This window comes from Mus pahari, chromosome 12 (assembly GCF_900095145.1).
Source record: "Mus pahari chromosome 12, PAHARI_EIJ_v1.1, whole genome shotgun sequence".
Classification (NCBI taxonomy): Eukaryota; Metazoa; Chordata; class Mammalia; order Rodentia; family Muridae; genus Mus; species Mus pahari.
In genome coordinates, this window is record NC_034601.1 from 20,156,534 (window position 1) to 20,183,483 (window position 26,950).

At 40.0% G+C, this 26,950-nt stretch overlaps 1 protein-coding gene across 7 annotated transcripts in view; it reads left to right on the forward strand.

The window, feature by feature from the left end:
- Positions 1 to 26,950, forward strand: part of Lpp (LIM domain containing preferred translocation partner in lipoma) — a 599,010-nt gene that overhangs the window by 440,549 nt on the left and 131,511 nt on the right. For all 7 annotated transcript variants that reach the window (XM_029544361.1, XM_029544363.1, XM_029544362.1 and 4 more), the window contains one exon: positions 11,326 to 11,452. In XM_029544361.1, the coding sequence (XP_029400221.1) occupies positions 11,326 to 11,452 (127 nt within the window). The remainder of the gene's footprint in view (positions 1 to 11,325; positions 11,453 to 26,950) is intronic.

Sequence of the window (26,950 nt, forward strand, 5' to 3'; positions counted from 1 at the left end):
GGACCAGCTGTTGCCGGTCTGTGTACACTCGCCAAGAATAACAGCAATGATTTTCACTTTATAGCAACTTCCATCTTGGGACCTCAGAATAATGCATCAGTGTAGATTAGGGCTCCCAAGATTCTCGACAGGGATGGGCATGTTTTACAGGGAATGGGGATGCTCTCACCCAGAGCATGCCGCTCTTGTGAGTGAATCTGCTGGGGTGCAAAGAGGGGGAAGCCGGTTCTGAGTTAGACCTGCTTTCCTGATCTGAGTTTTCCTCTGTCGCAGCCTCCGTTTTCAGGTAAGATTGAGCAGCAAAGCCTCCCTCCTCGATGCCCCCTTTTTAAATTATAAATCAAAGGATTCATCAATGATCACCAAAGGATTCACCAAATGATCTCCAGCGTGCTTTGTTTCTGTAAAAACTGCAAAGTATGGCAAACCTGGAGATGCCTCCTGAATTTAAGAGAGGGCCTGGTTCTTACAGGGAGTAGGGGAGTTCCCTAATATTTTATCCATCATTAGGACAGAACCCAACAGGAAATCTTCTCATACTGGTCATTAGGAGATTGCCCTGAACTTGACCTTTTAATATAAAAAGACTTTTTACAGTTTTTATTTTCTCTCTTCTGAGATTTAGCATTGACCCTTGTGTCTGATATTGATAAAGGAGACAGTATTTGAAAAGCAGTTTGATTGTGCTTAATTTTGAATGAAATTATTCAAACAGGAGAAGTTTCTCAGCAGTGGGGGCTTACTCTTCTGTATCAAACCTCCCCAGACGCTTTTTCACTCTCGGCTGTCATCTTCATGCAAAAAATAAAAAAATAGTATTTTTGCCTAAGAAAATTTCTATTGATGTTACTTTATAATATATAATTTTAATCCCTTAAGATTAAAGGGTTATAACATCCCTACTGTGGGAAAAGTGTAGATGGGTTGGAATGTTCGGTACTCTTGTTGTGGTATGCATCAGTCTCGAGGACATCCAAGCCTGAGTTAAATCCCAAGGTCTTCACTTACTATCAAGGTATGAGTGCCTTAGTTTCGCCCCTTGGCAAGACAATGTGATTGCCTATCAAAGTTGCTTGGTGATTAAATGAGTTATTTAATTGAAATATTTCGAATATTATCTGATACCTGCTAAATAGTGCACTGTAACTACTTTGAGTTTCCCAAGTTATAAATCAATGAATTATATAAATCAAACACTAATGTGTGCCGAGCTCATAGAAGTCATGAAGACATTTCTGTGGTAGAATCACATGGCTGACTGATCAGAAATGGCAGAGCTCCTCAACTTTACATTCAGGATGAGTTCCTGTCTCCCCCCTCCCTACAGTGTTGATGAATGACACTTAAGTCCTTCATGTTCTCTCACCCACCTTCTGCCACATTTGAAAGACATCCATAGCTCAGATCTGACAGGTTGTGTGAACATTTAACACAAATAATCATGAGGCACTGTTAAATACTAGCACATGCCATGTATCATCTGCATACCACTCACAATGGCTCTGAAATGCCTGTTCCTCATGTCATTTATACTTGGAAATGTAATGGTAAGTCTCACCCCCCTTAAATAAAATAAAATAAAACATAAATAAATAAGAACCATAGAGAGTAAGCGGTGCGACTTCACATTGCTCTGCCCCAAAGTCAACACTTTCTCCGCTACACCACAATCAGGGTTTCTGAAAGCAAGAGGGCCACATTAGTCTCCAGCCTCTGGTATAATTAGCATCAGGCTTTAATCAGTGAGGTTGACTGTCTTGATTAACCTTTATGATGGATCATGTAAGTTTCATATTTCTAAGTGAATATATAAAGATAGCTGTAAATCAGTGGAAAAACACTGAGCTAAGATCAGAAGGCTCATAGGTAACTCGTGGCTCCGCCTCTCATGGGTGTGGTTTTATCCAAATCACTCCCTCCTGATAGCCCATTAACAAACCACTGCTTTGATTTCCTGAATTAGGAAAGGTGGAGGTGGGGCAGAGGATGGAATGGAAAAGGAAACCCCAGGGTCATGATGTGACAGTAAAACTCTTAAGTGTTTTTCAGTGTTGGACCAGGTTGCTTACAGACTGTGAAGGAGCAGGAAAATCCAAAGGAAATTTAATCTTACAATGTTTAATCTCTCCTGAATTCTTTTACACCAGGTCCTAATCCAAGCCCTTGATCCTCTTGTCTTGTTTAGGCCACAAGAACATTCTATCCTCTTGAATTCACATTATCCAATGATGGTTTTACAAAAATTCCCACAGCCTGGGCACATTTAACACAGACACTAAGTTCTAATGTGCTACAGGATGCAGTAGCTTAGATGGACCATCTTACTTAACTCATAACATCTGTTGACACATTTATATGTTAAGTAACTAATACATATTTATCTCAATAATATCTAAATATCTTGCTCCGGGTGTCAATTGTTGATTAGTGGGTATAGAGTTAAAGCAGAAGTAAGAATTGTCTATCTAGAATGCAGGCATTACGCACCTTAGCCACACTGATTGCTTTTCTTTGTCCTTTTGTTTTTCCTTCACATGCCTTGATTTCCTGACCAAATTCTAAATTGCTGAGCTGGACAGATCACAGGCATCATGGTGTTTGCCCTGATACCGCACGGGTCCCTAAGATTTATGCAGCCTTAAATCGCTAATTTACCGCAGCTTTAGTTGAGCCTGCAGTCTCCCTACTGCAGAGATACCTGCGAACAAGGCCTTCTCACTACTTCACCATGTTCTCTCGGACCAGTTGTTCATCTCCCCACAAGGCTGAACATTTGTGATTTGCTTTTCATCGGTCAAACACGAAAACATTTTTTTCCTGTTATTCCCTCTTAGGCACCTTGGTTACATCCCTGCAGTCTAGGGCATCCAACAAGATCACCTGTCAGAGGGCAAAGTTGTTTGTATGTAGACGGTGGCATTTTCACAGAACAAAGCATTGGCCTTTCTCTGCCATCCAGGTGCCTTGGATTGCTGAGCAAGATACCTCTCTGACTCAAATGAAAACCACCTCCAGTTAGGTGAAATGTGGGGGGTTAACCATTTGTTTGCTGGTTTGCGTTTCCCACGAAAAATCTCAAAAACAGAAATTTACCTCAGCCATGGAAAGTGATGTGCCAAGCACCGTATTTGCATATTAAAACTGAAAACAGATTTGCATGTTATTTCAGTGTCTTGTGTCACGTTCAGGCATCTGTCACTTCCACTAGCTAGAAACCACTTGCGTAGTGGGAAAGTGTTTCTGTACATAGAAGACTGAAAAGCTCAGGCCTTCCGCTTTCTCAACCTATCCTCTGTCTGGATTCCCTTGGCTGGCCTGGTCTCATACCAAAAACTCTGAAGAGGAGTCTGGAACCCTATGGTTTGAAAAGCACATTTGTTATTTTCCAAAAGCCATTAACTTTACTACATTCTAGTTAAATTATTTTAAAATAAACTACTTATATTCCATCACTGATACTTTGCTGGGCTTCTAGTATTTTGTTTTGTTTTGATGTTCATAGTTTCTCATGTATGCTATACACTATTTTAATATACTCTGAAAATTATAATAGCAAGAAACATGGGCAATCTAAATACCTAATAACAAGTGACTAGGGAAAACTCATTCTGAACAGACAGCGTGTTAGAAACAGCGTCAAGGCTATAGGACAGGTAACAGACAAACTATGGCATCTGTCTCTTAAAGGTGTAGCTTCTTCCCAGATGCAGTGGTATACACTGCCATGCCTGCACCTGGGCACTGGGTGATGGAGGAAAGAGGATCAGGAGATTAAAGCCAGGCAAGTGTTATATCAGCCTAGATTTTATGAGACCCTATCTCAATGAATGAATGAATGAATGAATGAATGAATGAATGAATTGGTGTACCTTCAAATCAAGAGCATCCCCCCATCCCTGTGTACCTAATGGAATAACACATGCTATGAAGTCTTTCTTCACAATAAAGGATTAAATGGCTACTGTACTTTTTCAGGCCACCAAAAGAAGACGAAACCTTTTCCTCTAGGAAGCCATTGCCACCTAGGTAGGGCACAAGCAAGGAAATGGTTTAATTTGAAAAATGCAGCCACAGACAGTTCATTCCATTCATCAGAATTCTGTGTCATCCATCTTTGTTGGGTGAAAATAAATGAAGAGATGTCCTTGTTAATGGCAAATCTAATTCCATGAGGTATAAAGTCTAAGTGGTAGGCTAGAGACTATAGTAATTGTCCCCATCCTGGTTTTATAGGAATAGGTTCCATTAGCCTCCTGTAGAACAAATTGGAAGGGATCCTCTCACTCCCAAGGTGGGCTTGCTTTCTCCTCAGGAGGCATGCTGGGAGGCATAAGAACAGGAGCATTAGGGTGATGCCTGTGTCACAGGGCTTTGTCATCAATTTTTCTGCATCTGTCAATGGAGGTACCCACTAGTTGTTTTTTGTTGTTGTTGTTTTGTTTTGTTTTTTTTCTAGTTCTTCTCTCCTGGGTGGTGTGGCATCATTATTTGTGGCTTAGATGCCTGGAAAAACAGGAAAGGGACAGAAACGTTACTCCATTCTCCATCTAATATGAACCTTATGCCACTGACGTACGTTTCAGTGTCAAAGGTATTATATTTAGGAAGGTTAAAAGTTTGGAGGTCCAACAAAACATGCATTTACTAACCTTAGTATCGGGAGGCCTATTTTCAAAAGTCCTCATAATTATTATGTAAATTGGTAAAACATTCTCTGAAAATCAAGACTATGACCCTGACAGAAAGGTGGGGATCACTGCAAAGACCAGTGAGCAAGAGCTTTACTTTGTTCTTCAAGAACATTGATTGCCTTGGAGCTCTAAATGTCTTCTCCAGTAACTGAACAGCTGGACTTAGTGCTATATATACAGTGCTTCTTTGTATGAATTAGATGAGCTACTCTTCAGCTTATAAATGAGAAGGTCAGTAATAGAAAATCCTAAGGGATTAAAAGGTATCAGGACTCAAAGTCAGCATAGGCATTCTTGGGGCTATTACCTCTGACGTGGGAGACTAAGGGTGATAACTGTGGGGCATGAGAGCCACTTTGACTTGTTAGATGGTCACAGAACCTGGCTGTACTAGCGCTGCAACTTCCTCGTGGATGCCCAGCCTTGCCCTTGGTTGTAGTAGCTTTTCAGTAAGCCCACCTTTCGGAAATACAGATTCATCGGTCCTCTCCTATGACTGCAGCTTTGGCTTAGGAACAAGAGTGTGACAAAGAGGTTATGGGTTCTGCCTAGCAATACTTGTGTAGATCCCTCTCCTACCACATGACTTCTCCATGGCCCACCACTGAAACACAACAGGTATCCCAGTGGACCCTCTGCCCTCAGCCAGAAAGGATACATCATCCCTTTGCACAGTGAGGCATTAATAGTCAACGGGACATCCAGTAAGACTCTAGAAGTGGAAGCAGCCATAGGAAATTGAGAAGTGGATGCTTGATACAGCTAAATGCTGGGGACAGGGAGGGGGGCTATCAGAAATATAGACATATTTTTTTTTCTAGCAGGCTTTCAGCTCTAAAATGGGGCTAATTCTACCTTTTGAAAAGAAGATAATTTCAGTGTTTCTTTTTACAAGAACATATAATTGAAGTCATTTTCCTTTTGAGAGAAGGAACCTCTTGTACACCATTACAAATGGACAAGAAAAACTGCATCTCTGCTACCCAAAATGATAGAGTATTCATTATCATGGAATCTTTCAGTATATTTTGGCTGCTTTTTCCTGCAGCTTTATTTGCCTGAGCAGTGCTGTTCTGGTAAGATTCAGACTCACTAAGTTCAATTGTGTAGTACTTTGTAGATAAGAAATCAACAGCAGGTAAGGACACAGAGGAAAAATGACCAGCAGCAAGGTCCTCCTCAGTAACTTGAGAGGCTGATCCATTGACAGTTGAGAGGCTGATCCATTGACAGTTGAGAGACTGATCCATTGACAGAGACTGTTTCATCACAAGGATCTTTAGAACACTGAGCTACATTGTCATTAGGAAGCTTCATTGAAGGGAGGGGTACTGACCTGGGAACCTCCACTCGGCATCTCAGTGAGGGCTCTTTATCATATGTCCCCCTTCTTCAGAAGAGATGGCGAGTTGCTCATACCTATCATCTACCTCTTGTGAGGCTGAGGCAGGAGGGCGATAGCTTTGAGGTCAATTTGGGCTGCATAGATAGGTTCAGGCCAGTTTGGCTACATAGCACCAAATATGCGTGTTGGTGGAAACTTTCCTTTTCTATGTAAGAAAAGGGCAAGGAGGATAGAGTGGTTAACCTTCCTAGGTTCTTGATGTCGTAACCCAAGCGTAGTGAAAGTTCAGTAGGCTGCAGAAGCCCTGCAGGCTGCCCAGAGCTTACTCAGACTCAGAACACCGAGTGAAGCCCGAGATGCCTCAAAGGATGCTGACAAGTGGTTTATGTCCTCTTATAATGGAAACCTCTATACTAATGAGGTTTCCACTGACTCAGTGTGCATCTATTTTTGCAGACTACAAAATACCTCTAAATATAGAGACATGTTATTTCACTCTCAAGATGGACAATGACACATGCTATATTATGGTGACAAACACAGTGAGTTGAAGAATCAAGCAGTCTTTGAGAATGTATTTTTATGCGTGAAGAAACTGAGACCCAAGAAATGAAAACAATTCCATAAAGACCTTTAGTCAAAAAGGCAGAAAAATAGTAAAGATGCCCTGAATAGTCAGATATTTGTGACCATGTAATAATATACTTAATCCTGTATAAGACAGTGCCAAATGCATCAAGCATAATGAAATGTAATGTGACTATGCTGGATAGCAGTTGCTATTTGCCTTATTGTTATTGTGACAATTTTCCTTGTTCAGAAAGGATTCTGTCCTTTTGTATTTTTTCATTATTATGCAATACCACCCATAATAGTCCCATACTACTTAGCAAAAAATGTAGACCTGCATATGACTGTACATTTAGCATCATATGTGTTTTCTAATGACAGTTACCTGGGCAACAATGTAGCAGTGCAGATCAGACCAAGTAGATAATTGGATCCTTTATCTGACACACACACACACACACACACAGACACTTGGAAATAGACAAATACATAAATAGAATAATCCCACTCAGTTTCCCATGACTTTCAGCACTGACTTTTTAGTTTATCAGTTCCCATGTTCCCTCTTACAGTGTGAAGTAACTCGGCCTATGAGGTAGAATCCTCTTCATTTTCCAGTAACTGAAAGACTACGCCCCTACCTTCTTGTGCCTCACATGGCAACTTCAAACTGGGAATCAGAGATGCTTCCTGTGTGCCTAGAGACAAGAGTGCATGTTGAGCTGCCAGCCAGTCCTGATTGCATTTGTAAATAACCTTGTGATGTAAAATCTCATGGTGTTCTCTCAGCTAAAATGAAGACCTGGCATTGACTGCTGTCTTCCTTATGGCTCTTTTCCCTTCTCCATTTCTCCATTTTTTCCATACACATTGTTCCTGTGTGTCCTTCCTTTTCTCTTCCTTTCTCAGTCTTATGAAATATAATCTATCCTTCAAAAACAAAGGTTCTTGTCTTCAGCAGCCTTCTCCTGGCACATCGGAACATTGGAATCATGCCTGTATCTTAGTCTCTACACATTTTTGTGACTGTCTACTGTGGGTCTTATTCTTCTACAACTCTTTGAAGTTGTCAGAGGTAGAAACTTAATTGGAATTGGTATTTGCAGTTCTTGGCACTTAGCAATTTCTTAGGAAGTGTATGTTAAGAAAGTTTGGAGTTGTCTGAAACCTGTCCACTTGACATCTCACCTGTGTGGCCTATGATGCTCCTATGCCTTTACAAAGTCATTCATACATTTCAAAAAACACACATACTGCTGATTAATATGAGTATTTAAAAGATCATCTTTTTTTTTCCCCAGAGAAAGATAGGCTGATTTAATTTGTTCCACACTGAGCAGTAAACTTTCCTTTATGTACATAAAAATCTTGACTTATACTAGAGTTAATAGATATAAATCTAAGTTGCTGTTAGATAATGCAGCTGGAAGGGCTTGAAGACACCAGTAGACAACATCGAGAGGCATTGCATTGTAGCACATATACAAACTTGGCTCACCATGGAGTCTGATCTGCTGGTTCTCAGAGATGGTCTACCACAGGAGTGCTTACTTACCCACTTGACCTGTGCAGTTTTCTCATCCTTAAAGCCGGTTTGCCTGTCAAACAGGGCCATCATCTAAGCATCTAAGATTATTTGTATGTGAAGGCAAGTGCCTTGGAAACAGTCATGCAAGTGAGGGGTCCTTGAAGCATAGCAAACACTTCACCACCACTGCTCACATTTCTACTTCGGAAGCACGAACTCTGAAAGCAGTGGGAATCATCCCATCCCAGTGACTCTTTCACATATTACAATTGTATGCTTTTACCCTAAACTGTGCTATGAATTTCCCATTTGAAAATTAATGAGTTGAACACAGTTTTTGGTGTCCTTCAGACATCATAAGCACTAACCTCTATTAGAAGGGAGAAATTGCAGAGATAATCTCCCTATCAGAGTGAGAAGTAAAATACTGAACTTCTTACAGGATTGAACTCAATGTCCTGGGCGCTCTTCCTTGGGGTAAAAGCCACCTCTTACTTGAACACTCTCGTGGTTTCCCAGCATTTATTCTACAGGTGGTAAGCATTAGACACTGGATGGGAAGGTAGGAGAGTTTTGTAGACAAAATTCAGAAATACCATGAAATCATCTAGATCCTTTCTCATAACAACTAATGGAGCAGATTCTGTTCCTTGCTTAACTGGGGTTCCACTGGGTGTTTTTCAGCTTTGTTTTGAAATCAGGCATCCATTCTATAGAAAGCATACAGATCTAGGGTGTTTTTTTTTTTTTTTTCCTCCCGAGCTAATAATATTCTCTTAAGATGCTGTGCGGTGGCACTGGGGCACAGCTCTCACTGGGCCATATAGCACATGACAGCCAGTGCTTATAGTCCATTGTTATACCAGTGTGTGAGGCACATCAAAGGCTCCTTTGGTTTATAATGTTTTCAACTTACAAATGAGTTTATCAGGACATATCACCGTAAGTCTGATAACATTAATATATGATATTTGTATTATATTAATACAAAAAGTAGAATTTAAATGAAAAAGAACCTTTCTAAATTTGGCAACTAGGCAAGAATATTTGAAGAATACAAAGAATGGTCTTTCCACATCTGTGAAATACTGATAAAACTACTTTGAGATTAGTCTTTTTTTGAAATGTAAGTGCTAAAGGTAGGAAATCTAAATTTCTGAATTAGTTTTGTGGAAGATAGATTTAATTGTTTACCCCGTGTTTATTGAAACCTAGGCTAAAACAATATTAAACGATACCTGGTTGGGAGGAATGTGCATGGGTGGAATTTGGGTTTAGATGCTAGCATAATCTGGGCTCAGCCTCACCTTTTATTGCACACCTGAAGGAAAGCAACTGACCCCTTTTCCATCTTCACTGTTTAACTGTGTAGGCCATGGTAGGTCAACCATACTCCTGTTGTAAACCCAACACCTAAGGGTATATGTGTATCACATATTTGCTTGATTTTTTTTTTAAAAGGGATGTTAAAAGTTAAATGGGTAGGGACGTAGGATGAATCTGGGGTGATTTGGGGTGGGATAAGTAGGATCAAAATACATTATAATTCTCAAAGAACTAGTAAAAATTAGTGAAAAAGAATGAAAGGATACACTAAAAATCAGCAACTCAGTAGTTTCTTTAAGGTATACTACAATGCTTTTAGTGCAAAATAACATCTGCAGTTGAGAAGTTGCTCTAGATCTAATCTATAATGATTGTTGGATAGATGAGTTGGTCCAGCATGGTGTCTTGACCTGATGTCACCATAACTAGCCCTGCCCTGATCTTTTGGCTTTTCAGCTTTCCTGTCTCACAAAGAAGAGAGTAGCTGGCACAGGCCATGCTCTGTCCACTACTTTCCTGTTTCTAAAGTAAATATTCTAACGGGGAATAAAATCCTCTGAGAACCAGAGTAGTGGTCTACCAAAGTGTTTCTTGGGCTCTTTACTTTCTGCATGTCTCTACTTCACATTTATGTATATCTCAAACACTAGAAAAATCGTATAGACAAAGGACTAAAACACCACCAATGAAGTCTTATTTATGTTGTGAAGGCATTCCATGCCTTCGACATCACTTAAATACGTAAAACTGGAATTAGGCATGATAACATCTTGGAAGACATGTATAGTTTACAGAATTTTCATGCCTGATGACTCCTTATATTTATTGAACATGGTGGGAGAATGAATCCAAAGCTTTGGGCTTTGTAGGATTTACTCTTCTGTGATGCTGAAGAGTGAGTCCCAGCCAACTGTTGCAAGAGTGTGAACACCAAGCGAGCACACTCTCTACCTCTCTTCCCACTGACAGTGACCAGGGCTTTTCCCATGTCTAAACTATCGTTTTTTATTTCCTAATTAAAGATTCTGGATTGATAATGACATGTTAAAATGTAGGAAAGGGAAATCTAGTGAGCTCCCTATGTGTATGTGAGTGTAAGTTTTCTGTAGCATGAAGCTACTTTGCTGCTAACATCTGACCTTCCCTTCTTTGCACGTGTTGTGATTTTCATTGATTGTCTCACGTTTGTTCTGGCCTGAATTCCCATCCTCTAACACTGCAGTTCTTCAGTCTCACCTGCCTATGCGAACACTATCGGCTACTTCATCCTATCTCATGTCTACCTACTTACAGCTCTAGAAAGGGAAATTGTGCAGCTTCCTTAACTGGGACAGAAACTCTTCTCCTTCTAGATCCCAGGACCAATAAGGTTCATCTTATTTCCCATCTTAAACGTATTTGAACAGGAAAACACAGTGGCTGAGAGCTTTTTTATTGTACCTGAGTTTTTTCCCCCCTTGAGTTTAAGAATTCTTATGTATTTTTTCTCTTTCTCGGCATTCTTTCCTTGGAAACTTCCGTTAACTCCTGACAGTGCACTTTCTACCGTCTTTATGGATGTGCCTGCAGACTTTCCTCTGGATTGTATTGTCTTTATTGGTCATCTTGCTAATTAATACACAAGTGATAACATGTCAACTTCTCAGCAGTTATTGAAATATTAGATTCCTACTATTGGGTACACAGATTCTAAAGTGTGATAGACTCATCTTAAAAAAAGAAGTAAATAAAGTGAAATGCCAAAGGTTAGACTGTTGGATGCACCTAACCTACTCCTCCCCAGGACAAATGCTCCTTGGTTAAGTGGATTGCTGTAGTGGATGTCTAGATTACAATTAAATGGTTATATGCTTTCTTCCTTTCAGAGTGGCTACCCTGGGCCTATGGGATCTCCTTCAGTTCCCCCATCATTCCGCCCAGAAGATGAGCTCGAACATCTGACCAAGAAGATGCTGTATGACATGGAAAATCCACCCGCTGATGATTACTTTGGTGAGTGGGGAGTAGAGCCGACTTTCGAAGTAAATTCCTTATTTCCATTTCCCTAGGGAGCAGTGAGGACTGTTATCAACTCCTCTGGTATAGTGTTCACATCTGCTGCATCTGTTATCCACATACCAGTGTGCATGTCTGAGTAGACCACCATGAACCACAGTGGTTTGTAGAGTTATTGGACATGTAAAATCAACACATAATTTTGCCAATTTATTAGCTTGGCGCCAGGCAAAGATTTATCATTGTGTGTCCAAGTAGCTCTAAATATTTATGTATAATACTTGGAATCTGATGTAGCTTGACTGTATTTTCAGGTCTTACCATAACTGAGTTGAGGAGGAAAAAAATTATCTTTCTGGTTTGCACTTCTTTTCTCTTCAAACCTATGAAAACTTATGAACAGTGATGTTGTTCTTCCAGTCTATTAGTATAAGTAGGAGGTATGTGTCATTTGTGAGCTGCTATGGACGCAACTTTTCAAGGGAATTTGCAATGCAAAAGGGATGTGATAAACACACAAGTGATTCTGAGTGCATAGAGGAGAAGTGAGAGTCCTATGAAAGCTCAGGTCAGATGGGACAGATCTTCAACAATAGTAATATAGAGGTTGTTTTTCCTTCAGTCTCTAAAGAATGATATTTTTGTAGCATCTAAGTAAATTTATTTCTGGGAAAATAATTTTAAAACTCCAACATATTAAAATGTGTAAAATAGGAGACAAGTTTGATTATTACATTGAAGAGATACTGAGTTACCCATTAAGTTGGTATAATATTTTCTAAAATGTTCCTTCTCTGTTTTGTGATAGTCTTATCACAAAGTGCTTTCTGAGTAGGTTCTTGAAGGATGTGGAGAGAAACATGATACGGGTTTCAGTAATGAGTAAAGGCTCCACCAAAGTAGAGAAATGAACAGGCTTTTGCCTCCTCAAGAGCAGTTGCCTTCCATTTTGGGTCAGCTGTCCATGAGTGCTGGAACTGTTCAGCCAACCTTACCTTCCTCCCCTTGGAACAAGCCTGCTAGCTGCCCGTCTGACACACTGACACCAGTCAAGACTACAACAGGTTAAAAGTGCATGCCACCAAGCCTGGTGACTGATTACTCCCTAGAGCCCACACAGCAAAGTGGAACTGACTCCTATGAGTTGTCCTTTGACCTCCACCAGCATACCGTGGCTTACACATCCTTCATGCCCACTTCCTGCACCTCTGTACCACAAAGTATGCAAGTAAATATTTTAAAATGTAATTTTTTACAAATAAATCTGTTTCTGGTCCCTTCTGTACGCCCGGTTAGCTCAGTATTGTTAGCTGTTCCCTTATCACCTGAGCCCAGTTTTTCATCCTGATGATTCAAAGATGTAGAACCAATGTTCGCTAGCATTCTTTCAACACTAGAAATTCACTGTTGAAACAACATTAACCCAAAGAAAGAAAAATCATAAGGCTTAACATAAAGATGATGAGAATTGGCACAAATGTACGGAAAATAGTAACACAGAAACCAAAGCTTAAAGCAGAGTATAGTAAAAGTTTATTGTGCTCTCTTCATTGTAATAGGAGGAGGGTATGTATTAGAATCCAAGATAAACTAAAAATAAGTTAACAATGAAAAATAAGGTGTCTGTAATTAAAGAATATTAAAAGTGAAAAGCTGAATTCTGAGCATATGTGTTTCAGATATCGTGCAACATTATCTGCTGTAATAAACTGAGAAACTGTATCTACTGTAACAATGGATAAGTGTTCCACACTCAGGAAAACAGATAAAAACGATCCCTTAGAACTACCTTAGCTTCACGACATACGGGTTTCAAAGACTGGAGCAAAATGTTCTGTGAGCCTCCGTTGGGGCTGCTTTATCTACAGGATGGAAACAATCTCTATCTTACATTGTGATTGTGAGTAATGCATGAAATATTTATAGAAAGCACTCAGCCAAGTTCTTGGCATGTAGAATGTGCTCAATAATCAGAGTTCACCAAAGCTCCAGAGACTTACAGCTTATTTAAGAAAATAAGATATCCCTATTAAAAATCTATCAATAACACTTGATTTAAATTTAACTTGTAGTAACAATAAAAGGTGCATCACCAGCTGACAAAGTCATCATTGCCAAGTGGAGGCTGCTAACTGTGAGAGGAGAGGAGAGACGGGCATGGTTTTACTGCCTGTTTATGATATGGTAGTACTATTTTATGAACTTCAGAAATTAAGTGTAATTTCATCTTACAGAAGAATGTAATCCCTTGAAGTAGATGTTACTATCATGTTCCTGTTAGAGAATTAAGGCCCAGGAATGCTAAGTGATTTTGCTCAATATCAACAAATAACGAGCTGCAGAACTAGGTTTAAAGCCATGTGCCAAGCCTGTATTGCTGAGCACCATGCCTGGGATGGAGGGGATTAGAGCAAACACTCAGGGAAAGGGTTTACTGGGGAAATTGTCTTTGGAGAGTTGGGCAACGAATGATGAGGATTCTCTTCTAAATATAAAATAAACAGAATGTAAGTGAAGACAGGATTGTTGAAAGATGACGTCCTTTATGTGGCAAACCTGGAAGTGGCTCTGCAGGCTGCTCTGGCAGCGCTTGCCCCAGGCGTGGGTTGTATCTTTGAAAGTGTGTATGTCCCAGAGGGGGCTGTGAAAATTAGAGTGTGTTACTCCAACAAGAACACCAAGGGATACATAGCTTCATCCACACTCAGCCAAAGTTCTGAGAAGCTTCAGGAAAGGAAGGAAGATCTCGAAGGAGCCACAGAAAGGAATTAGGGAGAGATTAAGGAGGCTTCAATCTTAGTTCAAGTCATTTGGAAATGGGAAGATAATAGAGAAATACGGCACTTTCTAATGGAGAAACTTTTGATTTGAAAGGGGGAAAACAGTGGAATTGAAGCCCCATGCAGAAGTGGAAAAATACTGGGCAACAGGTGGGAGGAGTCAGTTGGCCCAAGACTTCTACACCCTGGCTGGGTTGGCCTTCTCTAATGAGTTGCATGCTGAAGCCTAGTACCATGTGGATTGTGCCGTGGAGAAGGTTCATGAGCATAGCTGCAGGGCATAGTTTGAATGACATCTCTAACTCTGCTTAGCAATGTCAAGTTGGGAGCAGAAGTACTTGGTGTAGACCTGCCTTTAGCATCCCACTCTTTAAATACAGCTCATCACCATCTTGGCTGAAGAGAAGCAGTGCCACGACGGGTACAGACAGGAGAAGCCCGAGGATCTCAGTACAGGTGTCAGCAGGGTGGTGCTGTGGGAGTGGAAGAAGAGAGGGCCATGGGCCCACCTGAAGATGGAGGAGGGAAGGTGAAATAGCACTGTTTGCATCATGGGTGTGGCCAGCAGAGAAAGATAATGTCCTCTCTTGCTTTCCATCCAGAAGGAGGAGAGAGGAAGCAGAAAGAACATGGAGACTGTAGAAACAAGGCTGCAAGCTTTTGCTCAAGGGCATATCCCTTGGTGCAATCTGTATTGGTGTAAAACTAGCAAAGGGTGTTTATATTTGAAGGGAGCCTCCACTCCAGGGGTAGATGCTTAGAGAGACCAAGGGGCAAAGAACTAGAAACCATTACGGCTTTTGACGGATTGAAAACCTGAAGAGAACTTTAAAATTAGGCATCAAATGACAGAACTGAGCAGCAAGCCTGACCACTGTGCAACTCCAAGCTTGCCTCGTTTCAGTATTTTTCAAGGAAAGTGTGAAAGAAAGGTTGAGCTGGAGACCATCCTGGAATGGCTCCTCGAGGTTATGTGAGTCTTCCATGTTGCCTTACATAGCAGACTTTTGTTTTCATCCATTTTGAAAGGAAACACAGTTGGCTATCCATTTGCAAAGGAAGCATAATTTAACTGTCACACGTGCACATGCACTCACATACGTGTGTGTGTGTGTGTGTGTGTGTGTGTGTGTGTGTGTGCAGGTGTGTATATGTGTGTGTCTGAGCATCTGTCTCTGTGCGTGACCATAGTGTGGTTCCAAATGAAAGTTTTCTGACTTAGCCCTTCCTAGGATTGAACACAAATCCGTTGGAATGCAGAATCCCGGAAAGTGGATGTACTATATCTGAGAGTGGATCGAAAATATCTGTCAGCGTATTTTAAGCATGTAATATAATTATCTTGGCATTGTTTATGTGCTGTTGTCTTATTCCAAAAAAAGAAAACACTGACTGAAGTGTGTGCATTTCACATTTGTTTCCTAGGCTATTTGAAGAATCACTATGCTTTCAGAGTAGTACATGGTAAACTCTTGTGTAAGAGAATCTTGTACTAACTGGAAGGATTGCTAGTGGAAGGCACTGAACATACTTTACATGGAAACAGGACTTTGATTGGAATTGGGCTTTACTTTCTTTCCAAAAGATACTTGGACTAAAGTGGAAGGTATGAGGCAGCAAAGACATGACACTTGTGCTAAACCCCAGAGGAAGAAGACAGGAATGGTAATATACTGTTATTCCTGAAGTGATGTCACCTGTTAAATATTTAGTGCTAAATATTTCCCAACTACAATCAAACTGGAGGTCTGGTGATGTTCATGAATCAGCTCTAGAACGGATGTCCAATTCCTCCCTAGGTTCATTGGCACACTTGGTAACTGACCATATCCACAAACTTTGACTGTATGGTTCAGGAGTCTGGAAAATGTGATTTAGGGAAGAAGCCCTGGGGTCCTTCCTGACAGTTACTGAAAGAGAGTCACCTGTAAAATGGACTTGGCCAATACTAACAGAGCCATGGGCTGAGTTGGTAAATTCCCATTCAGTGTGGAGAATTAACGTAGTGAACAGACAGAACGAAATCTCTGAGAAATATGGGTGAAAAGTCAACTTTTTGATGGGAGGCCAGTGAAATATACATATGCTAAGAGATGACTACAACTTCCATTCAGTGTCCATGTCTGACATTGAGTGACTTAGTTATCTAAAATCACCCTTAGCTGCACCTTCAAAATGAGTCTACTACATTTAGTTTTAGTCCTGTGTTCAGATGATTAAGTGAGGTTGGGTGTGGCAGCTCACACCTTTAATCCCAGCACTTGGGAGGCAGAGGCAGGCAGATTTCTGAATTCGAGGCCAGCCTGGTCTACAGAGTAAGTTCCAGGACTGCCAGGACTGCACAGCGAAACCCTGTCTCAGGGAGATCTATAGATATAGGATAGAGATAGAAATATCAGTCAGAGTAAAGTTTTTCTGGCGATTTAAAAACACACACACTTCTTGCATCATCTGGGTTAGACAAGAGCCTGGGGAAGGGGTTAATATGTTCATTTTCCTTGGTAGATGAACCAGTTGATAATGAGCCTACCTCCTCTGGCTGACTAGAAGCAGAATGGCCCTGGTTCAAACCTGACTCCTGAGTCTCTTCCATCTACATCATTGTGCTCTCTTAGCACGTTGCTGAGTTGGTCATGGTGCAGCTTAGCTCAGTTAGCATGCTGTGTCTGAGCTTCCAGATCTGTACAAAGAGCCCTGTGGTTGCTTTGGAAGTCGCTTAGCAGGTCTTAACTAAGGTGCTGAGTGGTTTGAACCTGATTGTCTTCATTGTTGTGTGACAAGAAAACTATTTCCAGAGTGTCCCTGTTGATTACAGACAGGGGACTGACTCCAGGGGGGCAGTTTCCTTTAGAAAAGCTGGGACCTCAGGTCTTGTTTTCACACACAAATAACCTAATTAAGTAAAAACCCAAAACCACAGCGTTGGAGAAAAAGTAGAAAATGGGTGATTTAGAAAAAGGTGGTATTGATCAGAGGGGAAAGTTGGTTTTTTGGTTTTATTTTTTTCCCTTTTTAAGGTAGCTATGGGTCATGAGAGTACAGTGGTTTTTAGTTAGACACATTAGGTGTATTTCCTTTATCGTGATAACTTCTTGTGAAGTATTTTCTCAGAGCAGTTCAGGCTTATAGCACTAAGTCATTTATGTCTTCCACCATAGCATACGCTAATTTTTTTTTAGTAAACTGAGCCAATATGCTGTTAAAACATTGATTTGAAACCTAAGAGTCATAGTTTTTTTGTTGTTGTTGTTGTTGTTGTTGTTTTTAATCTGGTCCTAGAAGTTTTGTGAGATAGTTTTTCATTTTCTAGAAAATTAAAGCTCAAATCATGCATCCAAGGTCATACAACTGAGACCGATTTGAAAACGATAGATAGAAATTTTTTTTTCTAGATAAAGAGAAATTAAAGCGACAGAGATGACTAGGTCAATGCTAGTGCCTGCTGAATAGACATGAGGATCTAAGTTTGGACCCCTAGCAAACATGCAAAATTCTAGTCACACTCAACATGGCTGTAACCTCAGGGCTCAGCAGGAGTGCGAAGGTAGAGGCAGGAGAGTTGCTGTTCTTTGTTGCCCTCCAGCCTACTGAAAAATAGCAACTTCCATGTTCCACAGGAGTAAGACAAAAATAAAGGAAGTCACCTGAGATCCTCTTCTGACCTTCACGTGTATACCTGCATATTCTTGTACACACACACACACTTAATAAAAAAAATATTTTTTTAAAAAAGTACAAATTGATGATAGACATGGGGAAGGGGCCATTAAAAGGTAAAGAAGTACATTGGACTTGATGTTTTTGCAAACTTGATCTGGATACACCATTGCTATACTCAATAAGAATGCATTTGCTGCTATAAATAATGAATTAATGACTTGCTGGTATCTATATATGCACATTGTCCTGATCTTCTTAATTTTCAAATACAAAACTATATCATTGCCTCTATCTCTCCCTTTACATATTCCTGGTTGTACCTTTCGTGTTCTCCTTCCTCACGAGTGTATAGATGCAAGGGTGGTGCTTACTTCCCAGTACTGCCCTATCCTTAATGGGTTAGCAAGTGAGAAATGAGAATAATAGGTTGGCAGTTGTTGCAGAGTAGGGGTATTCATGTACTCATTTATCTATCACCTTTGAATCATAAAACATTAGTCATGGAAGGTACCTATGCCTAAGGACCTGCTACAGATGGGGAGAAGATGAAATTAACCCCCCCNCCCCCCCCCCGAGGTCACGAGGCACTTAGTGACACAGCCGTGAATTATAACCCAAATTTTATCATTTTTTTTTCTTTTTAATCACATAAAGGCACAGGAGAATATGTGAGTAGCGTTGAGATGTTGTTGCTACATTCAGTGAGGTTAAAATTGGGCTGACAACCTTGGACTTGATCTCATTTCCATGTGTCTTCTGTGAAATCCAGGAGGAAATCGGTAGATGGAAAGCTTACATAGTTGAGATTTTATTCCTAAAGTACTATATCGTATTTTACTTTACACTGTTTCCTCTGTAACCTCTGACTCCCACAAGAGATTCTTGCCTCTGTAATTTCTTCCTGTACCAAAAGAATTGGGTCAGAAGACAGGGAATCAAATTGAAAGAAGTATGTCCCCATTTGTACATAAGCTGTCTATAGCAGCTGTTCTAAAATGGTCATCCTTAAAGTAGCTCCCTCCAATGCCATGAACTACCACCCAGAACCTCCATTTTATATGGACTTGATACAACAACAGATATCTACTCATGGGATTATAGTAAGCAGCATCCATTTTATCAGAATTGTGAAGAAAGTAAAGAAACTCCTACTTCATAATTCAACATCCTTTGATCATAAGTCATGGAAGCAATTTGAATTTTGGAGGGCGAAAGCACTGGTGGGCCATTATGTGTGGCATAAGAAAGTCTTACTTCCTAGACCATACACAGTCTTGTATTGACCTGTGCGTAAAGCTGAGTCCTGAAACCACAATGCTGATTATGCATTTTCTGACCTTACATCACAGCTGTTTTAATGAGAACACAGCTGTCTTTCCCCAGTTCGCCCTTCCTCTCTACAACCTGAACTTTCCTCCTGACTGTCTCCTAAAGCACAGAGATGATGATCTCCATGCAGATGTTGAAGTGATATCAGGGTTGTTGGAAGACATGATTAATTGACCATCAAGCTATTGTTTGAACATCTGTAGAGTTATGCTTAGTAGGCATCTTTTCTGTTTTCAATTAAGCAGGTTCATTCATCTACAAATATTTATTGAGCACCTACTAAACACCAATCATTGTACTGTATACCTCCAGAGATAATGGAAATTAGGTACACTAGTGACCAAAGAGGAGAGGCATTTGTTAAATCCTACTCTGCCAAAGGCTTTGTAGAAAAAAGTTTACAACTGACAGGGAAAATCCACTTTTCCCCATCAAATTCACAAGAGTTTGCCACAGCAGGGAATGAGCTATGCTAGCTAAAACTCAAGAGGGGTCCATAGAAGGAGATGCTTACTCCCGGCCATAAAATGCTGTGCTGATGTGTTATTATTGGGAGGATCTCCAAAAAAACGGTTGAACACTTTTCAAGAACAAGCATAGAATCCCCAATGCCACATAAGACACTAAGTCCCACAGACAAGTCTAAGCTAACACTTTTCAAGAACAAGCACAGGGCCCCCAATGCCACATAAGACAGGTCATTGTGTCATTCTCTCAATAATGGTGACTGATGTCAGCCATGTTGTATCAAATTCTTCCACTGTTACTTCATGTTGCACACTGCTGATCTCAGCCCATTTGACTCTGTCAACCCTTTCATTTGTATAAGTCCTGTTCCTGGGTCCACTGTTACCTAGCAATAAAAATCATTTGTTAGTGTTCAGTACAAGCTAACAGAGGCATTGTCCAGGAGTGTCTTGCAGATGGAAACCATGAAGACACAGTAGGAAGGAATCATGGAAAGAAATTTTAAGCATCTACTGGTTGGTCATATGATCTTGGTTAAGTTAGACTAGAGCTCAGAAAACATATAACTTGTGAACTTCTCAAATTTCATTCTATAGAGGATATGTTCATAATTTTGTCATGTGTATAAGATAAACATTATATTATTTAATGTGTGTTTTATTTAAATCAATAATTTCTAATCTACTTTGTTCATATATATTAATGATATTCATAATTGGCCTTGTCACAGTTCTGTCAGAAACACTGGCTATTATCAGCCATCATACATACACTCTTAGAGGTTTCCTTCAGTACTGTAAAGCTCTGACCTCAGTCCTCATTTGTTTCTCCAATGCTCAAATGTTAAATAAAATTTAATATAAATAAAAAAGAAAGTCAAACTCGTTATCTTTATTAGAGGCAGTAGAATGGGTAATGGTCCTGGCATCCAGTATTGTAATCCTTCAGCTCCTCAGACTGTCTTCCTGTCCAGGCCATCCATGACAACATGTTAGCCAGTCTCTTTTCTACTGGTTTTATCTGCAATGTTGGGATTTATCTGCAACTTGATCTGTTGACATCTTTAGAGCTTCATGATCCCTTTGCTTCAGCCACTTTTCATAGTTTCTCTGCACACTATTGAAATGTAGATGGATTAGAAAATGGCCATTCTGTATGTTACAACAGTGTTTGTTTCGGAGTTCCAGTGTAACACAAGTCAGTTTCCAAGGCCAGTTATGCTCATTTGGAGCTGCCCACCCCAGCCCTGTTCCCTAGGGTTTGTGAGGAAGATCACTGCATTGAACAATCAAGTGCCAAGTAATCGGATTAAAATAGGATTGTGGACTATGACAAAGCACAGCACTGATTCCATACACTTACTCTGCGTAAGGGCTTCTGGGGTCAGTGTCACTAATGGTACTTGGCATAAATAAGAGATACTAATATTGCTGACCATCAATGTGACATTGGTATTTAATGTAAATGATACAGCACTGTCATAAAAAAGAACAAGTCATCATTTGATGAATGGCACGAAGGAATGAGCCCTTGATTTGGAGGCAAGTAATCCAAGCATAAGTCTGGGGCTTTTTCTCTGTGCCCCTGATGCCATTTGACGTTTTGGGCTGCCCTCAGGATGTTTTCTTATATGGTAACTAAGAACATGTTAGCAATCTTCAGATTATTTCCCAGAAAACAAAGACATAGAAGTAACTCGGCTTGCAGTATAGCTAATGGTAGGATACGTGAGGCTCTGAGTTCAGTCCCCAGAACAAGATAGAGCTAAAGCAGATTGTGAGAGAATGAAAGAGCCAGGGGTGAGGCGCCATCACAGGCTTTCTTAACTTTTCTGGGCCTCCATTATTTTACTTATCTCAAAGAAGATCATTACCTCTAATCTATTTTACACACCTCTTGCCAGAATAATATTAAATAAGTTAACATGTAAATGTGTTATAAACCATTAGTAGAGGCCTCAAAAACTAAAGAGATGTTAGCATTTCCTCCCCAGGCTACATCCAGTTTGATTTATGGCATTTGTAATTAGCATATCATAATCTCTGATATTTTCATGAATTAATGCTTTGTGATTTTATATGGTGTTAGCTTGTTCCTCTTGTTACTGGAATATCATTAGAGGATCTAAGACATGGGCTTTACTCATTCTGTGTGAGAAAGCAACACCCCAAGATACACCACAGGGTTCTCATTTGCTGAGCAAACTACTCTTGCTTTTTAATGTGGAATGCAGAAAACTATTGAACAAAAAGACAAAATGAATTTTGACTCAGATGGTACAGGATGAATCATAACCTTCTTTCTTATCTAAGATGTAAAGAAAAAAATAAAGCAAATGCAGTAGATGGCTGTGTCAGCATAATCCAGGCAGCCTGTTTTTCAACAGAACAGAGAATACATTACTACCAAGCTGAGAATTGCAGGTAGGACAAAAACCTAGTTAATTTTTTTTCTTTGTTAAAACTTTGATCAAAGGATCTCTATGTCCTTGCTTCAAGCAAGCCAATCAGAGGGTTCTGTTTCCACCAGCAAATGTTGCCCAGCCTGTTCAGAAATCCACCTGTAATCCCAACTGAGCAATTAGGGAACACAAAGTTGACTGTGTATTTAATGTGTGGTCCCCATATCAGCCTACCAGGTGGTCAGTATGGAGGATAGACCATCAGAAGATGCTTCTTAAGTCACAGTGTTCTTGGCCTTATTGGGGGAATTAATAGGATAAATGGACTTTATCCTTCTAGAGTCTTGACCCAGATTTATTTTCTAATCAGTTAGCCTGTGAATGTAAGATAAAAGTATTCTTTACTAATTAAGAGGCACTTTTAAGACCTCCATTTTCTCTAATTGTCCTTTCATTTACAATTTTAGTAGGTCTCATCATGGTCCTGTGTGCGTGTGTGTGTGTGTGTGTGTGTGTGTGTGTGTATGTCTGTATGTCTGTTTTACGTGCCTATTGGTCTACTTACTGATTTGTAAGATTCCCCAGGAAAAACTACAAATTCTTAAGTTGCTGTTTCTTTCTTTCTTCTAAAAGCAGAGTGAGGAACTATGATGTTTTTTTAGAAGTCCCATGTCACTCCATCAGGACTTTGGCTCTCAGTAGATATTCCCTAGAATAGTTCTATTCTAAAAGCCTGCACTATTATCCCTGGTTAAAACTGGACCAACATAGAGTAAGCACTTAATCTATTTGGAACACTTTAATTTGCTTTGTCCATGTATCTTTACTACAACCCTTTGAGACAGATGTCCTTCTTTTACAGGTGATAAAATGGAGCCATAAGCAAGTTAAAGATGTTTCCTAAGGTCTATCAGTTATAGTTGCTATTTGAGCCCACAGCCTGTCTTTTGACACCTACATATACTGAATCTATGACCACAGCTGGCAGAAGGGATTCAAGTCATAGTAAAACCACAGCATCTGCGCTAATATCCTAACCCATGTCTCCCTTTGTTTCTTAGAATAATTTTCATTTCCTCTGGTTGAAGGGTCCCACAAATGACCAAGGAAGTAGATGGGAATCCAGACCTGCCATCAGTCTCTTTGTCCCTATGTCAAATGTCTGCAGAGACAAAGAGTTAGCTTGTCTAACAAGTGTTCAGTGTTGATGGGAATGTACCTGAGACCTGTATCCCCATTCCTTTTCTCATCTTAGGCTTGTCTGAACCTGGCTATTCATGTTTCAGCTGAGGAACTCCACTGTCTCAGTCTAGGCTACCTTCTTTCACAAGTGGATATTATTACTTTTGATTTTTAGCAGTCCATCTCAGTGATATCTTCTAAGCTAGGGAATCTTTTAAAAAGCTGATCCAGTTCACAGGCAAACCGGAAGAGAGAGAGAGAGAGAGAACAAGGGACAAGGATTTCATATTGAAAATAAGGTTACCCTGTTATCATGTCCTTAGACAAAGGAGTTCAATGTAATAGCTAGCAATTGGCTCGCTTGGTCGGAAGTTGATGCTATTTTAGGTCATCAGCAGGAGTGTCAATGTATCTGTGAATTTTGGCATTTTGTTTCATTAAGGTGGTTCAGGAAGCCAGACACTGATTAACTGATTATTCAACTTGGTTCCCACTCCTAATTTTGGATGTGTGGTGTCTTCAAGCAGCTGTTGTGACACCCTGCTTCTAAAGAAAACTTTGCTTGTGCCTCTAAAGCAATTCTGGGAATAGTTTACCCCACATCCTACTCTCCTGGATTCTCTGCATCTCTGGAGACAGATGCCATGGAGATACTGTTGCCTCTGGATCCTGGCATTTCTAGGAAGTACCAGGCATGCACTGCCCGAGGCCATCCAAACTGCCTGCATTCTCACTGGTACACTGGGCTCAAGGTGGACTTTCTCATGGAAATTACATAAGAAGATGTCCATGAAAGAAATGGCCTCAACACAAAAGTCTTTTTGAAGGGAAAAGAAACCCTACCCAGACCACAGGATGTGTATAGGTAAGGCTAGGAAAATTCTAGACTCTGCTGGTAAGAATTTGGAATCTGATTGTATCTGTAAGTGTTCTTTTAAGTAAGAAGGGAGGGCACTGATTTCTAGTTTGGAAACCTAAGTCTTCTTTGTCCATTTGTTTAATCATTGAGTGGTTATTGTAGGCCTATTATGAGCCAAGCATATTCACTAAGCATTAAAAGTTGAGGGCAGAAATGCCTACTAAAAATTTGATAATGAATCTAGTACTAGAGCTTTGTGATACTATGGAAAGAAAAACGATTTGCTGAGATTGAAGCCACAGGTAAGTGTTAGCTCATGTACATTGTGTCAGAGCTAAATATTAAGTGAATGTTCCAGGTAACCCATTTCCAACAATCCAGTAGGAACACAGGGAGAGGACCAACAGAGATTATAAAGCATGTAGTATGAATAGACTAGGTGCATTAAAAAAGAGAAATGAGACTAAAAGGCTGACTGATGTCTAGATGATTTATCACTGCTCTTTCAAATAAGTAAAGACCAAGATGGGTTTCTTTTAAAAAAAAAAAAATGTGCATAGGTGTGATAGTGTCAGATACCTCAGAACTGGACATGTACAGTATAGTTGTGAGCTGCCATGCCATAAATTGACACCTGTTCTCTGAAAAGCAGCCAGTGCTCCTAGACACTGAGCCATCTCTCCAGACCCATAGCCATAATATTAGTTAGGGATAATTCTGGATCCTGTCGTGGGGAGAGCTGTTGACTCTGTGGAAGCTTGGAGATTTGACTGTGGCTCATTTGCACCAATCGGAAGGAGACAAGAGCCTGAACCAGAGCAGTTGAGGTTTAACAAATTTGCAGGGCCAGCGAGGACATGTGGGTGAGGAGAAAGGGCAGGTTAAGGTTTATTGCTAAGCTTCTGTCTTAGGTAGGAAGTACCATTAAGTGAGATGAGAAAACAGACTTAGTAGAGGTTGTGCATGAACCTACTAAGGGCTTTCCTCTTTGGAAGTAGTTTAATTTTCATCCATCAGTACTTATTGAGCACCTGCTGTGTACACTTACACATCATTTCACATTGTTACAACAACAGAGTAAAACAGACAAAATCCTTCTGCTCCAAGGCTCACATTCCAGTAAGTGGAGAAAGAGAGGACATAGATAAGTGCACACTGAGAATGACAGACATAGAGAACCGTGTAGACAACGAGCTGGAAGGGTGACAGCACACACATCAGTGGGGATGAATCAGAGCAGAAGCATGACGGGTGGTGGGACAGCTATCACCTTGAGATCCCTGTGGTCAGATCTCCTGTGTCTAATATTGTTCCTGATTTATTGTTGTCATCTTATAAATTGTGTACTTCCCCTGAGACAGGAATGCATACAATGTAAACATTTCTAAATACACTTATTTCTATGTAGTAATATATGTGGACAATATAAAATATGCCAGGAGAAAAAAAGAGAGAAGAGGAATGTACTCCCCACATACTCATCCTTGTTTCTCTAAAAACTAGAGCTTGAAGGTAAAAAGTCACAAAAAGGAACCCAAGATTTAATCCAAATCTCTTCCAGGGATCCAGTTTGACATGACAACATTCCACTGTCCCCTCCAAATGTGTTGGGATGTTTTGTACCACTCCTGGGCATGTGTAGCTCTTGGAGGACAGGTTGAAGGAGATTGACAGTAAAATCTGAGAGTAGTGAGCACATTAGCATAATATCGGGGCTAGCAGAATGTCAAAAACTTAGGTAATTTGGCTTCTCTTGCTTGAGCTTGAACTTGGAACCAATCTCAAATGATAACCAAAGGTAAAATCGGCAATTGCCAGTTCAGATGTTAAGATATTTCATATTTGTTGGATCACCGTAAATACTGAAGCGAAGTATAAGACATTGGTATAGTGTTATGTTCATTTCATTGATAGGATGTTCTAGACAATTAAGTCAAGATAGGGAAATCTGAAGTTCTTTACCATGAATGAAATCCTAACCTTTAAAGATGGGGACATTTCTTGTCCGTTTTTCTCCACTTAGCACAAAATCAGGCCTCAATTACTGATACCCATTTATGGAATACTGATTATGGACTAAGTACTTCATTAAATAGTTTAGTAATAGATCATGCTTCATCATGCCTGCACAATAGGTAGTCACTCATATCTAGATATTATGGATGAAAAAGTAAATCCTAAGTTCTAAACCTGGTCCAAGGTCACATGGATTGGTAAGAGGCAGACCTCTTTGTCTTTTTAAGGGAAGTCTCTGTTCTGACTTGCTTAACAAGTGTGTGTTTCTAGTGGAGCCACTTTTCCTCATAGTTATAATGTTCTACAGGATTCTGCTGTCAGTTCCATATACTACTGTACTCTCTGTCAGTCACACTGTTATCTAAGGAATGTAAAACCAAGATTGTTGGAATGGAAAGGGTCCTGACTTTTTGGGTTCTAAGCATGAAGAGTAAGAATCATCCAAGGGAGCAACATTTTCATGAGACAAAGCTATGGGCCCATATGCACTATACATGTATAAGTCTGTATATAGAGAGATGGTAGATAGACAGATGATAGATAGATAGATAGATAGATAGATAGATAGATAGATAGATAGATGATAGAGGGATGATAGATAGATAGATAGAGGGATGATAGATAGATAGATAGATAGATAGATAGATAGATAGATAGATAGAGGGATGATAGATAGATAGATGGATGATAGAGGAATGATAGATAGATAGATAGATAGATAGATAGATAGATAGATAGATAGATATGATAGATAGATAGATAGATAGATAGATAGATAGATAGATATGATAGATAGATAG